Genomic DNA, 14,681 nt, shown 5'->3' with positions numbered 1-14,681 from the left:
CTACAACTACAGTAAACAGGATACCTGGTCCCGAGTGCTTCATACCTACTGGCTTTAAGTAGAAGTATTAGGACCAAATCCAGCTTTTGCTTAAGAATTTGGACAAAGATGACTCCTAAATGCACCAGTTTAAACAGCAGATCATGTCATATTTTCTACAAATCATGGTAGACAATGCATCATCAGTTATTTGACACCATTCAAGAAAAGCCTTCTCAAACAGACTGTTTACCTAAATCAAAATGCAACTATGTTTGGAGAGGGCTGTCAAAGCATAAAGGTCTTGTTTTCAATTGCTTGCATACAATTCTGCCACATTTTTCTCAATTTATGTCTAAAGTAAAGACTAGTTTCTGATGTACATCCTTCTAAGCTACTAAGTAGTAAAATAAAGAGTTACGATATGCTGTAAGACCACTCATCCTATAAAACCAATTCTTAAGGTTAGCATTATGTCAAAAATCCTGAAAATGTGTAATTAAAAAAATCTAAAATTTAAAGATGCTTTCTTCAGTTTTGAACTATTTAATATGATCTTCTACCATGTACTGTCACTTTTAGCACGCTTGTTGAATTTTGTCATTGAAACACGCATAAAATACTCCCAACCACCTTACAAAGGTAAAGTGGCTACACCATTTGCCTCACCACAGAAGGAAAAGTTACAAAGTTGTGAAGTCTACTTATAAAGTGCCCCATAATCATGTACACCTAGGTGCAAGGCATGCATTTGTGATAAGGGCCTAGAAGACTACTTCAGAGTTTTTAAATCAGATTAGAAGTACATGTTCTGACAGAATGATTGAACACAAGAAAAAAATACAGCCAGACTGAAACAAATTTAATAGTCCCATGTTTACCTAGTGCAACAAGAGAACAGGTCATGTAACAGATCACAACTAGGTGCATAGAGTAAATAAAAGTATCCAAATTGTAAGCATCATTTTATTTGCTGGTATACTCACCTTCATTTTCAGTGCTTATTCTGATGCCCTTTGAACTTGCTTCTGTACCTTTAGTTTTATCTAGATCATCTTGGTTATCTTCAGATCCTCTCTCCTCTTCATCTTCTTCACCAACATTCTTATAGTTGGGTCTTTTCTGCACCCTCTTCTTCCCCTTATGTTTGTTAATTTCAAGAGACCTTTCAAGTGTTTCTGTTGGTTTTATGAAGCATCTGATACTTGACTTTGCCTGTAAATTTGAAGAGTTTACACTAAGTTATAGCAAGACATTTTTAACTCTGATAAAGAAACTTCAGTTTCATATAAAAGAGAGTTTTTAGAATATAAATTAGCATACCACTTATAAATCTCAAATCCATTTTAAAATACAAGAAAGCTGACCTCAAGTTGTGTCAAATCATCAGTAGAACAATTATCTCCAAAGTAACATATCCCAAAGATCTACCATTAAAAAGCATGCCATCTTGAGACAAGATATAGAACTACTTATTTCATCAACAGAAGTTTATTACATCTTTTTCCCTTCTTTGCATTTTCGCAACAGGCGAGACAGCTAGTACATAGAAAATTAAGACACCTTTTGCAAAAAGGATAAAGGCAGCAAAATCCAAAGTGTATGTTGACAGCAATGTATTAATATGAAATACACTCTTTAAACGTCTTTGGCAGTAGCAAGGACAAAAACCAATGCTCTATGCCGTAAACTTCTTTTGAAACTTAAGCTTCCCTCAACAACACACTAATCCTTGTATCAGCTAGGAACAAATGCACTGACATCAACCTTTGTTGGGCCTCCATTGACTTACAAACTCTGGAAAACCAACACCACTTCGTTTGTTAGACTTTAATATAGTTGTGCTCTACCTAAAGATAGTAGAAGTTTTTCAAGTCACAGCACTGTTTATGGTCAAGAAGACAAACAGTGCCTGATTTTGCCGATTATTAATTTACAGAGCAAGAAAATAAATTTAGATGACAAATTTATCCCAGAGGAGTAAGTATTTCCAAGAGTCTGTGCCATGCCAACAAGAGAGAACAATGTATTCTTACAGAAAGATACAAGACACTACAAGAAGTTCTGTGACTAGCAGGACTAACAAAACTTGGTTTCCTACAATTTTGCAGATTGTTTCTGAGCTGTGATGCTTTAAGCTCCCTTCTCACTTGTTAGGCCTGCCAGCTGGATTACCAGAGTACCTGCTCTCTCTCACCCAGAGCTACAAACATCAATCAGCCAAACCTCTCTGTCACTGAGAAGTGAAACACATGGTTTGGGGGCTTCGTGCCAGCTCAGGTTTATGCTGAACAAGATTGCTACAGAAATTTCATTACCTTTCAGACCTCAATACTTCAATCGCATTTAGCTGACGCTGGCTAAAGGGTTAAAAATTTAAGGGCACGCAAGAGAAAAGAAGTACGACTAGAGTAAATACAAAACTGATTCCATTCCTTGCCTTAGGTGACTAAGTACACTAAGTATTGAAGATGGGTGCACCAAAGAGACCTCAGAAAAACTTTGGAAAAATCTCTCCCTTTACTTAATAAGGAACATCTATACATAAAAAAATAAGATATTAGGAAAAGATCTGGGAAGAAGACTTCAATAAGTCAAAAGGCAAAAATGTTTCTCTGAATCTTCTGACTTTTAAAAAAACGGTTTTATAGAAGTCTTGCATAAGTCACCTTACACTTGGCACTGAAACAAACCATATAGTAGGAGGAATCTTTCACAATACCAAAAAACCCCACAATGTGAAATTTAACACACATATGTCCCCAAGTAACCTCTCCGATATATTTTTAGTCTGATCAACCTGCAACATAGGAAGGTTATAAAACTGAGTTACAACGAAATTACCTTTTATTGATGGCTTCTGGTCAGAAAAGTCATAATTTTAAGTCCTATTCTTTAGGGAAAAAGAGAAAAGTAGCATGCAAGTTGCATAATGCATTTTCCCCTTCCTGCATTCATTCCTTACAATTGCTTCCTAGAATCCTTAGCTACTTTCTTTATGGAGAATGCATGTACTTAATATCCTTGCATTTCTAATATGCTCTTAGCCATATGAACAAAATAACAGAAGAGACCAGTAGACAGTGATGTGCTCATAAGCACTGAACCATGGTCTGGTCCATCTCAAGAAAGAATGCTGAGAAAAAGTCAACATATATATATTCTGTTCTGCTAAATATAACACAGCTATATATTTAAAACATTCTAAAATCAGATTTAAAATTAATTTATATAGTATATGGTTTATCTAAGTTGATTATACAGTTCAAGATACTGCTATTTCATACTTATTTTAAAATGTCTTTCAACCATATTTTCAATTAGGGTTTATCTTGTGCAATTGTGCTGGTAAAATAAGGCAGTACCAGTAACAACTTTTACGGGAAGGAGAAAGTAGGTTAAACAAGAAACCAAGAAACATGAATTAGGTAGAACTGACCCACATCCTAATTATGCAGGAAAACAGATCTCACAGGAAGTAAGGTAAACCTTAGTGTGATTGACTGCTAACAAGTTTAAATACGTTGGCTACACATATTCAACTCTCATCATGAGATAAGAGTTAATATTTCTTCTGATGGCACCTAAACCAGAAATACAGGGAAAAAATATGGAAAAAAAAAAAGTGTATCTTAATTTGCTATACTTTGAGGTGGAGGTTCAGTGATGGCTGGGCAATCATTACTGCCTTATGATGTTCAGCAGGTCTCCATGGGTAGGTTATTGCCAATTCATAAGCTATCAGCAGTTAGATCTGCTGGTGATTTTTTCCACAAACTGATTTCCAGTAAAACGTATCATTTTTTCCTGTCGTGACAACTACCATTGCTCTTTTGCCCTAAATAACTCTGGATATGTTGCATTTATGCACAGCAATTGCAACCCTTCTCAGTTTTTATTTTTGTTAAGTATTCTTTACTCCTTCAGTCTCCTATCATGAGGGTACGCGACCATGCTTCTGGTAATCTCAGTCCATACTCTCTACACGTCATTCCACTTTAATACATCTCATTAGGAAGATGAATATAGATGTGAGGTTCTACTTACTTTGGGGTTAAGAAACTACAGGTTAGTTAGAAACTGACAGTTACACATCAAGTTAAATACACCAAGACATCTCAGTTACAAGAGATGAGCAGTGTCAGGTACAGAGCAGGGGCTCACCATAACACACAGAGATACCCCCAAAGCAAGCAATGTGGGAGAGTATCAGAATGATTACCATGGGAAACTATAACAGAAAGGAAGCAAGAAAAGAAATTTGGGTCTAACTTAAGAACAAACACAATTCTAAACTCAGTCAAAAAGTACATTAAAAAACTTTTTCATCACTTTTCTCTACTAACCCCACAACAAGCAATTCTAAAGCAGCTTCTGAAATAGCTTCCATTATTCAATAGAAGTTTGTCATTTCTTTGCAACAGAATACACCGCAGTAACAACTTTGCAATGATCCTAATATACCTTATAGCCCAAAGAACAGCCCCTGAAATGTGTAACAATACTCAAAAATCAACTTTCTGCTCTAAGAAGTCCTATCGCAAAGCAACAAGAAACTGCTTCACCTTTAGTTAAGTTGTCTACGCCTCCCTGTCTACAGCTGACTTCAGCCTCAATGCACTGAGTTGTATATCAGTAGAAGACACCACGCAAAATATGCAGTAGTTGTTCATACTTGTCAACTGAGAGCAGCTCACTTGGTAGCTCCCCTCATTAGAAGTAGGGCATGGAGCTCTTCTGCTGAAGATTACTCCCTGTTCTTTCTGCAAATGACCAGCCTCCACCAGCAGGCTTTCTGACAGTAAAGGCTTTCTGTACAGGCTTTCCTTTCCAAGGTTTCATTGAAGGATACGGTTGAATTTACTAAAAACTTAAGTTTCTCCCATGGAAGTTTTTTCCTCACCCACCAGAAGTGCCACCACTCTGCTCTCCCTGTAACAAAGCTCCACCTCCAGTAGTTTCACTAAGTGTCTATCCTAGAAAGCCAATACCCCTCTTATGCACTACTTGTTCAGTCATGACAGAGCTCCCAATTTACATGCCATGAGGACACATCTTTAAGATCAGTAAGAAGCAGCAACCTAAACAGTATTACAAATATAAGAGAACAGATGACCAGAAGTTTATAGGAAACCCCTAATATTCCTAAAATTAGTGCAAGCACACAAACATATGCTACAGATATTTTGCAACTCTGTACAGTAACTATGACAGGAAAAGAAAATCTCACTTCTGCAACAGCTGGTGCCCCACCCTCTTGCCACAAATTTCCTAGTAACAAAGCTGTTTCTGCACAAGTAACACACACAACATTCAGTACACAGCTAGCAGAAGGTCAGACGTTTGCTAACACAAGAGACTATTTTTTCTTAAAGCATTCAGTCAGCTCTACCATTCCACTGTAGTTTCTCCTAAAAAAGACCAGATTCTAAATATCAAGGTCAACAGTACAAAATACCAGAACCCAAAAGCTACTGGCTAAGATCAGTCCACACAGCTTCCACTGCACAGTAGGAAGAAATTTGGAAAAGCTGACTTGTATCATGGAAGAGTTGAAGCCTATCTCCCTCTTGAAATTCTCAGAGCTATAACCACTGCTGGGAAAGAATGTGCATAAGAACCAATCTACTGCTTGTTATAAATTAAACAGTCAGTCAGTAACTCTTCGGCTGACCAGTCAGACATTTGGGGACATGTTCAATCTTTAGACAAAACTACAGTCAGAAGCCTCTTAAGCAAAGTAAGGTCACATCCCCTTCTTATTACCATCCCCTAAAAGGCCTTTAAAAATTAACAAGCAAGCATTTCACAAACTGTGAAACCCACAAAAGGGAAAAAATCATATACATGATACACTTAGAAAAACACTAACAACAGCATCTAGCAATATCTACACTGTATTAGATCTGAAGGTACAAGGGCAATGACAAGTGACAGCACTCCTGTCTATTTGTGGCTCGTCTATATTCTTATGCACACTTTCAGAGATCATCAGTTTTACTGCTAAAACATTGGAAATATTCAGACTAAAATATTTATTTCCTTCTACATCCAAAGGATTTACCATAAGGCCAGGTATTTTTTTTAAGTCTCTCATTTCCACTACAAGTTGCATAAGGAAATAATTTCCCAGGAAAGTTGTGATGACTCATTTCTATTTCACTGCCAAAGAGCTGATAACAAAAACTGAACACAGAAGACTGGACTACAAAAGTGTCCCATCAAAATGGCGGAAGCCTTTGCAGTGTCTGACCCCTGCAGAAGCAACTAAGTATTCTAACTTGTGTCCTACACATTCTTATACCACTACCTGAAATATATATGCATGCATAAAAATACTGCAACTTTGACAAGAACACGATACTGTAAGTTGCACAGAGCATTTTTCTGCTGTCACACCCAACAACACAAGCCGAAATCTCCTATTGCTGCTCCTTTCTCCTAAACACAATCACCTTAGCTTACCAGTTTCCAGATACCTGATTTTCTTTTTCAAATATTTTCTTTGCCTCTAGAAAAAAAATATCAAAGATCAGTTGGCCACTTACTGAGCTTTTCTGGATGTCTTGCTCAAGTTTAGAAGAAAACACCGAGAGGTCACCATTAAGTATAACCTCGGCCAATGAGTTCACCAAAGGGGCGTAATGTATAATTAGAAAAACCTATTAAAAGAAAGGTGCAAAGAAATACCAGACATATATTACAGAACACAAATAGTTTCACAGTTTCAGTCACTGAACATACTTCTTTGACCTTGTTAAACTGGTATCTTAAGTTTACATATACAGTTTTGGCATAACTACATTACACGTTCACTTTCTCAACAGTGGATGAATATCCACAATAGTGGATTTCCATCTGCTAGATAAGTCTCTAAAGCACTTGTCTCTAATACATGAGTAATGCCTAAAGTGTATGCCTGGTGTCAATAACAAATAGTTAAGAAGGTTTTTCAGATATTCAGTGTATTCTTTTTCAGATCCCACTCCATCAAAGACAGACTCTAGGTTAAAAAGAGGTGGAAAAGATGCATGTCTGGCAGTGACATACATAGTCATTAAATAATGACTAATGTAAAATTTTAAGTTCAAACTAAAAAAGAAGTATAAATTCTATGAATACAAGTCAAAACTATCTTCAGAGAATGTAATTTAAGAAAACTAGTCTCACAGCAATGCACTGAAGATTATATGGAGAAAAGATTATTTTTCTCTGCAACAACAACAAAAATCCACTGTAAACCCCTCTTCATTTGAAAATAAGTTCCAGAAGGAAAAGATGATGGTGGTGGTTTTTTTGGCTTTTTGGTGTTTGGTTAGTCAGTTGTTGTTTTTTTTTTTGTTTTTTTTTTTTTTTAGGGAAAAAAAAACCAAAACCATGAGATCACTGCTCCCTGTTTTTCAAAGAGGAAAATTCAAACCTGGAATCTTCCCTAGCTTAGGCAGATTCAAAGTGCCACACAGCATCTAAGTTTCACCTGCAATTTTACTAAATTCTGTCCTAGCATGTTGCATGGCTCTATTATGCATCATTTGTCAGGTGGTGTACATAAACTATAATCACTGAATGCTCTAAAGGCTACCCAGTGTTATGGGATCCTCAGAAGAATGATATTAACTCAAGTAAGAAGCTATTTGGTCTGTCCATAAAAAGAGAAATTATCTTGCTTTTTTTTTTTTTTTTTTTTTAAATGGAAACTGATAGGTTTAAAACTTTGCTTGCCAAATTGTCTTTAATGGCTTCGCCAAAATAGATGAAAATACAGTAATTTACAAGCCATAATACTACTGCAAAACATGGTCTGGAATAGGACAAAATACTTAAAATACTTACTTGAGAAAGAAGATAGAGAGAAACTTGGAGACTTATTTTTGGACGCTCTCCACCCTATGGAAAAAAGTTATGAAAAATGCTGATTTATTTATACAGAGTTAAAGCATCTACACTGTTTAACATTTTATTTAAAACAAAACTTTTAATACTGTATTGTTTCACATTCTGGTACAAAATATTCAGAAAGCATCAAGCTCTTTAACATTAATTTCTTTTAAACTCTTTAAAATGAGGACTCGCCAAACAAGCATATCCCTTACTCTGCACGCTTAAAAAAATCGCTCGATTACTGTCTTTCATAGTCACTTCAGTAACTTAAGTCTCACAGATGAGTATCTGAGAAGTATGTTGGTTTTCGCTATGCTACTATGCCTTCAAAAAGTGCTTCTCAGTTAACGCTCATTAAAGTCTGTTCTAAAGATCAGCTATTCAGAAACAATGAAATGTTACCACATAATAAAAACACGTTATTGCCAGACACTTCTCTAAATCAAGTAAATCACATCGGACAAAAATATTGAAGTGCAACTTGAGAACAACAGTGCTAAATTGATATACCAGTAGTAACGAAAACGTTTCTAAAAATAAATTAGTGATACTTTAAAAATTATCACCAAATAAATTCATCAGTTATCTCAAGAGGTAAGAACAGACCAATTTTACGACCTCATGATAACAGACACATCTGCCTGAAAACAGGAGGACAAGCAGTTTTTTGTACATATGTGAATGGAAAGAGAACAGCTGAAATGAAAGTAAAAGTCAGGAAGCCTGCTTCACCCTATTTCAATGGCCTTATCAATGGCAAGACAAGAAGCTGATGGCTATTCAGTCTTCAGAGCACATGTAATATGCTGAATTCATTAGCTTGCAAGAAACCTGACCTCTGGTTAATGAAAGTATGCTGACATTCACAAAGCATTGTGTATCTTAAGAACAAACACCAGCACAGAAGATTGGGGGGGAGCGGAGGACGACACAGAAATAAATTGAAAAGTGATTTATTTTTTTAAAAGACAAGTGAATACAGGAACATGTACAGGTTTTAAAAGAACAGTTTCTATTTTATTAAAAATTAGCTTTCCACTAAATATAAAGGCTATGCTTTAAAAATAAATTCAACTATATCACATTCAAACACAGCTTATCTGTAAATAGAAGAATCAAGTATCAAAACCAGAAGTTTATATTTCCTATCTGGAGTGGATTTTTACGCCATGGAAAATCTGCACGTATACTGGGAAAAGGTATTATAATCTGTTTTTGCCAGGAGACAAGTTACCGTATCAGAAAAGGAAATCACAAATCTCCCAACAGCAGAGAAATTTAAACCCTCTTCCAAATTTGCAGTTCTTCTCATCTCCACTATCGTTAGCATTTAACAACCACGTCATCCAAAACAGTATTTGTTTGGTGAATAAAATTTAATCTATTCTGCCCTTAAACTCAGTCTCAAGGTATTTCCTCTACAGTCACCTTATTTAAGCTGTTTCATGTAAAACACAGAAACATAGATATCAACAGTATTAACAAGTAACACCTTTAAGACTTAATTATTTGCAGGTATTGTCTTACCTTATCTTGATTTACTAATGAATACACGTAGAGGGGAAGAAAGAGCCTATTAAGCAGGTGGTCTGTCAGAACATCATTTAAAAATTCACAATTAATGATAAGGATATCATTAAGGTAATGTAAATGATCAAGATGTTCTGCTACCAGGTCACTGAGTTTGCCCCGATTTCTGTGCCTGAAAAAGAACAGAAAAAGTCTCAGATACAATCAATTGCCAAAGTCTTAAAAACTTCAGGAAAGAATTAAATGTGCATCCCTTCCACAGATCACCTTGCGCAGACTGACTCCCTAAAAATGTTTTCAGCAAAGTCAACTAATGCAGCTAGCACAGTATTCAGGCTTGTATGTGCTTTAGGATGCACATAGCAAGTTTTTCCCAAAGTTTTCAGAAGCAATGTTTTTACAAAACTTCACTTTCCACTGCCAGAGTCTTTTCACAAGACAATCAGAAAAAATTTTGGTAAAAAAAAAAAGAAAAAAAGGTAAGATTTGTTTGCAAAAATAAAAGAAGAAATCTATGTTGTATTTAATATCTACCTTTTCACTTTAAGGAAGCAAGAAACAGCTGCCACATTCTAAGGTGAAGGTGGGAAGGTAAACCAAGAATAACCTGAATTAACAAAATATTTCTGTAGTTGATAGTGGAATACTAAACAGGAACTTCAGGTCTGACGGTTCACATACTAAATAAAGTTCACCTTTCCAGTTTAAATTTTTTTCCTAGAATCTTTTCAGAAAGCTGTTCTAATGAGATGATACACAGAAAAGGAACATTAAAAAGACAAAGTTAGTAAGATTGAGATGCACAAAATACGTTTTGTGTCTTCTGGATATCTCTTAAATTTAACAGAATTAAAATAAAGATTAAGAAAAAGCGGGTTGCCAAACACTAATCTACTTGTGCAGATATTAGCAGAGACAGAGCACACAGCACTAACCATTATTAATTCAAAGAATCACTAAAAACTTTGCAAGAATGAAAAGCTTGAACAGTCTACAAGGGAACGCGTTCAGAAACTAACTTAACTAGATTACTACAGACAAAATAAGGAGAGTATCAACATCTGGGAAAAGCATTTCCATTCAATACCCAGCATTTGTAAAAGCTTACTCTTCATCAGTCTGCACACAGTTATCCAGTTCTATCACGTGGCTTCCAATAAACCAAACAAGGTTGGAGAAATAAGGGACCGCAGTTTTATCTCTAATGTAATGCAGCATAGGTTGGTTGTCCACTAAAGAGAAATTGTTAAAAAGAAAAATCAGTTGCCAATTTTTTAAATTAATTTTTAAGAAATACAAAGTATCTTCTGAACTTTGGTTACATGCTAGCTTTTCACACAAATATATACCTGACATGATCTTATGCATGAAATGGACATCTACAAAAGCATCATATCAATTCTTAATTGGCCTGAATGAGCCTAATATTGGTATATTTACATAGGCCTGAAAATAAACAAATCTAGTGGAATTCAGAAAGGTTTTTTTAGCACATTCTTTATTAAAAAGAAGAGAAAAAGAGCGCAAGAATAAAGCGGTAATGCTGAAAGTCAAGCTAGTTAGACTTACATGACACTGCATTAAGGAACACAGGAATCATCAGTGAAGGAAGGGCAAAAGAAACAGACAACAGGTAACAGGATTAGGAACTAGGAGAGTGACATCCTCCAAAAGGGTTTAAAAAGCTAAAGCACAAAGCATCTAAACTAAAAGATACAGGGTAGCTGTTAGATCAGAATATATGCAAATGGATAGTCAGAAAATTATGAAACCTCAACATCTGAGCTGTGTTTTTTCAACTCTAACCTTTATATCACTACAACATTCAATGAAAATTCTAGACAACTACATTTTTTCACCATAAAAATATTTAGTTACATAAATATATAACAAATACAATATGAAGCCTGCACTTGGCTCTTTTTCTGAGCTCATATTTGGGTTTACAGCTCCTTGAAGCAGAAAACAAGTACGAAGAGCCCATTTCTCAACCTACAGAAGACAGACATTTTGTCCCTTGCAGTCAACACTATAAAGAACTCATCTGCTATGCAGGCTATCTAGTTATTTGCAAAGTAAATTATTCATTGTTTTAAAAAAGATCTTATATTCTTCTATGATGAAGACTGTCATCAAATCACTGCTTCTCTTAACTGATAAAAAGTTGTATAAATTCAAAATGTAATTTAATTTAACATGGATTAAAGAATAAGAAGCCCTGCAAGAACACATTCCGTAATACATACTACCTTACAGCACGCTGATTTCAGAGGTAGAAGTTCTGAATACACACCGATTTTTCTACAGAGACCACTGTGATATTTTCAGTTTATTACAGATTTTATAGACCCCAAGGAAAATTTAGGGGGAAATGACTTCTGTATGTTGTCTAGTCCAAACCCATTCTCAAAGTAGCATTAATTTATAAGTTCAACCAGGTTGCTAAGGGCCTTGTTGAGTTTTGAAGATCTCAAACAATACAGATTCCTCAGTTTCTCTGGAAAACCTGTTGCAGTGCTTAAACTATTCACAGAGTTTTGGTTTTTGTCTTTATGTCCTAATGGAATGTCCAGTACAGGAATTTGCAACTGCAGCCTCCTGGCCTTCACTGGGCACCTCTGCAATTGGTCTAGCTCTTCTTTAGACCGGAATGACTGCAGCATCTAGGAGCTCTACAATCATATTCTAATGCACGCCAAATCCAAAAGGAAGTGATGTAGCCAGCAAGGTTACTGCTTCATACATTATAAAGCTCAAGTTTGTAAGTAAAAAATACTTGATATACTTAAAACACTTTTGTTTTGGTGTTGATTTTGTTTGTTTGTCTGTTTTTTGAATACAGTCACATTCTGATCTCTGTTGGACAGGATGCTAAAGTTCCTTGTGTACGCTTGATATACTTTTTTATTTAAATCAGTTTCATCTGTGAGGAAACAATACTGTTTACAAGTACATACTGTACATTTGGAGTTGTTTCATAAAAACCAAAATGTGTATCTGAAGCATGTCAACATGCTAAACTTTTCAATCTCTTAAAACAGAAGAAAACCCTTAAACATAACTGATAATTAAACTACAATTAAACAAGCATTTTGTACACATGCTTTTTTTAACATATAAAAAGCATACCTTTGTAGACATTTAAAGTTATAGTCCTAACAGCAATTCTGACCATGCTTTCTGGGTGGTTAAAAAATTTAATAGCTTCAGTGTACAAAGCGAAGTCATTAGTGTGCTGCAACAAGAAGAAAGAAAGTATTTGTGAATTAACCATACCATGTACAGAATGTTTGTTCAGGTTCTGCATGAAAAATGCTTTCCATGTATTACCCTGATATTTTTATCTTCTACTTAAGTAATAAATATCATTTTACAACGCACAGTCAGCTGCATTTGTAGCTCTGCATTAAAATAAATCGCTTTAAGCGTCAGAGCGTTTCATGTTAACTCTGCACATTTTCAGTGCTTTAGTGCCCTCTCCTGGCAAAAAGTGGAATGAAGCGAGGAAAAATCCATTTCAACTTGGCCGTTGATTACTCAGGCTTTTTAGACTCTGACTAAGCCTCTTAGAACCAAGTGGCGCAACAGAAAAGATCCTGTTTATAAAAGCACAAGAAAACAAGACATAAACAAGCTGAATTCACAGGGAAGTAGACTTCAGAACTACTGAAACAGTCCAATACGACAGTAACTTGCAGATTTTGATTTTATTATAGTTGTATGAGGACAAAGACCTTCTTTATCACGCTTTTGCAGAGATTCCAACAAATGAATACTCAATCGCTGATATTACAATTACAAAAATAAATGCAGGACACTGAAACAAGAGACTAAATAGAATATGTGCCAAATTGCTATCAAATTCTAATTAGTCCTCTTATCATTATAGTGCAACTCTTTCTTCACTTACCTCATTATAAAAGAAATGTACAGTATGATTATTGAGTTTCAGGGAAAGAGTTTTCAAAAATGATATGTAATATGCCATGATTTCCTCATCAGAAAAGTCAAATTTGTGGACAATAATAGAATTTACATAGTTATTAGAGAGCAGGTAGTCTGAAAAATAAGAGACATTACACAGGTTAACAGAAAGAAAAAAATCATCATGCTAACTAGCTGCCTTTAAAGTACCAGCTAGCAACAAATTACCTGATGCTTGAAGATCCCAATTTTTAGCCAAACAACTCAAGTGATGGCTTCAAGTGGTAATACAAGGAAATTATTCCCTACAAAGGTCTTTGCTCCCAAGAAAAATACAACTGAGAATACACTTCACCTTCCTCAATTTATGTAGGCTTTGCAGCTAATAACACTTCAAACAACTCTCTTTTCCTCCCAAAGTCATAAACACTCAAAGTCTTGTATAAGACTTTCTCTTCGTGATAGTTGTGGAGTACTTTGAACTATTAATTCTCTGCCCTCTTTATATGTTGGTTGCCAGCCCCAATGATGTCAGAACAGTTCCAATACAAATCATACAACAGAGTTCCACCGCGTAATCTGTGTCAGCAAGGCGAACATTTCAGACCACAAATACTTTGCTGACTTAAAGAACCCCTTGAAATATGCTAAATAAGTGTTTCAGTCATACCCAACAACTACTTTTGTACTACTGAAAACTTACATTAAAAGGTATTTTGGAGTCAAATTGCACTGTAGTTTCAGTAGTGTTCAATTAAAAAGATCATTAGGAATTCATATAGTTCTTCTGTGAAGGGGCATTAGGACTAAATTTCATTAAGTGAAAGGGAATTCAATCAAATCTTTGTCACTTAATCCTGAACTGTTTAAAAGGGTGGTGCCTTACACAGTGATGTTTCATGACTGATGTTCTCAAAAAGGATGTTCAGAGTCTGCAGAAGCTGTACACACACATAACGACCAGACTTCTGACGCAAGATATTCAAGAAGAAAACAAACATATTCTTCTCTAAGAAAAAGCTGAAATAAAATAAAGGTGTCATTAAATCACTTGCTGTATTTAACAGGAATGTTTTTACTAGGATCAGGGACGATTCTAGGCAACTTTGACAAACAGTTTTTTACATTTATGAAGAATTATTTTGCAAAGTTTTATCTCTATACCAGAAGAATACTTTCCAAAAAACTTAAATAGTAACAGGGGTGCTTAAATATTCAAATCATGCAGAAAAGGGATGTCAAGAAAGCAGGGTCTTTTTTATTTTATTTTTAGTATATTCAATTTATCAGGCAGCTTCCCTACCTTGCAATCATAATTTTGAAGAGGCGAGACTCTAAATGAAGGCTACGTTTTGTTCACTTGCCCC

At 35.3% G+C, this 14,681-nt stretch overlaps 1 protein-coding gene across 3 annotated transcripts in view; it reads right to left on the bottom strand.

The window, feature by feature from the left end:
• Nucleotides 1–14,681, bottom strand: part of CLEC16A (C-type lectin domain containing 16A) — a 76,267-nt gene that overhangs the window by 54,635 nt on the left and 6,951 nt on the right. For all 3 annotated transcript variants that reach the window (XM_068422811.1, XM_068422809.1, XM_068422810.1), the window contains exons 3-10: nt 14,201–14,334; nt 13,301–13,449; nt 12,520–12,625; nt 10,499–10,622; nt 9,388–9,562; nt 7,813–7,866; nt 6,528–6,641; nt 966–1,194 (exon numbers count right to left, since the gene is read on the bottom strand). In XM_068422811.1, coding sequence (XP_068278912.1) covers nt 966–1,194; nt 6,528–6,641; nt 7,813–7,866; nt 9,388–9,562; nt 10,499–10,622; nt 12,520–12,625; nt 13,301–13,449; nt 14,201–14,334 — 1,085 coding nt within the window. The remainder of the gene's footprint in view (nt 1–965; nt 1,195–6,527; nt 6,642–7,812; nt 7,867–9,387; nt 9,563–10,498; nt 10,623–12,519; nt 12,626–13,300; nt 13,450–14,200; nt 14,335–14,681) is intronic.

Source organism: Nyctibius grandis, chromosome Z (assembly GCF_013368605.1).
Source record: "Nyctibius grandis isolate bNycGra1 chromosome Z, bNycGra1.pri, whole genome shotgun sequence".
Taxonomy (NCBI): Eukaryota; Metazoa; Chordata; class Aves; order Nyctibiiformes; family Nyctibiidae; genus Nyctibius; species Nyctibius grandis.
Note: the sequence above shows the minus strand (reverse complement) of the source record. Positions and strands in the feature narration are given on the sequence as shown.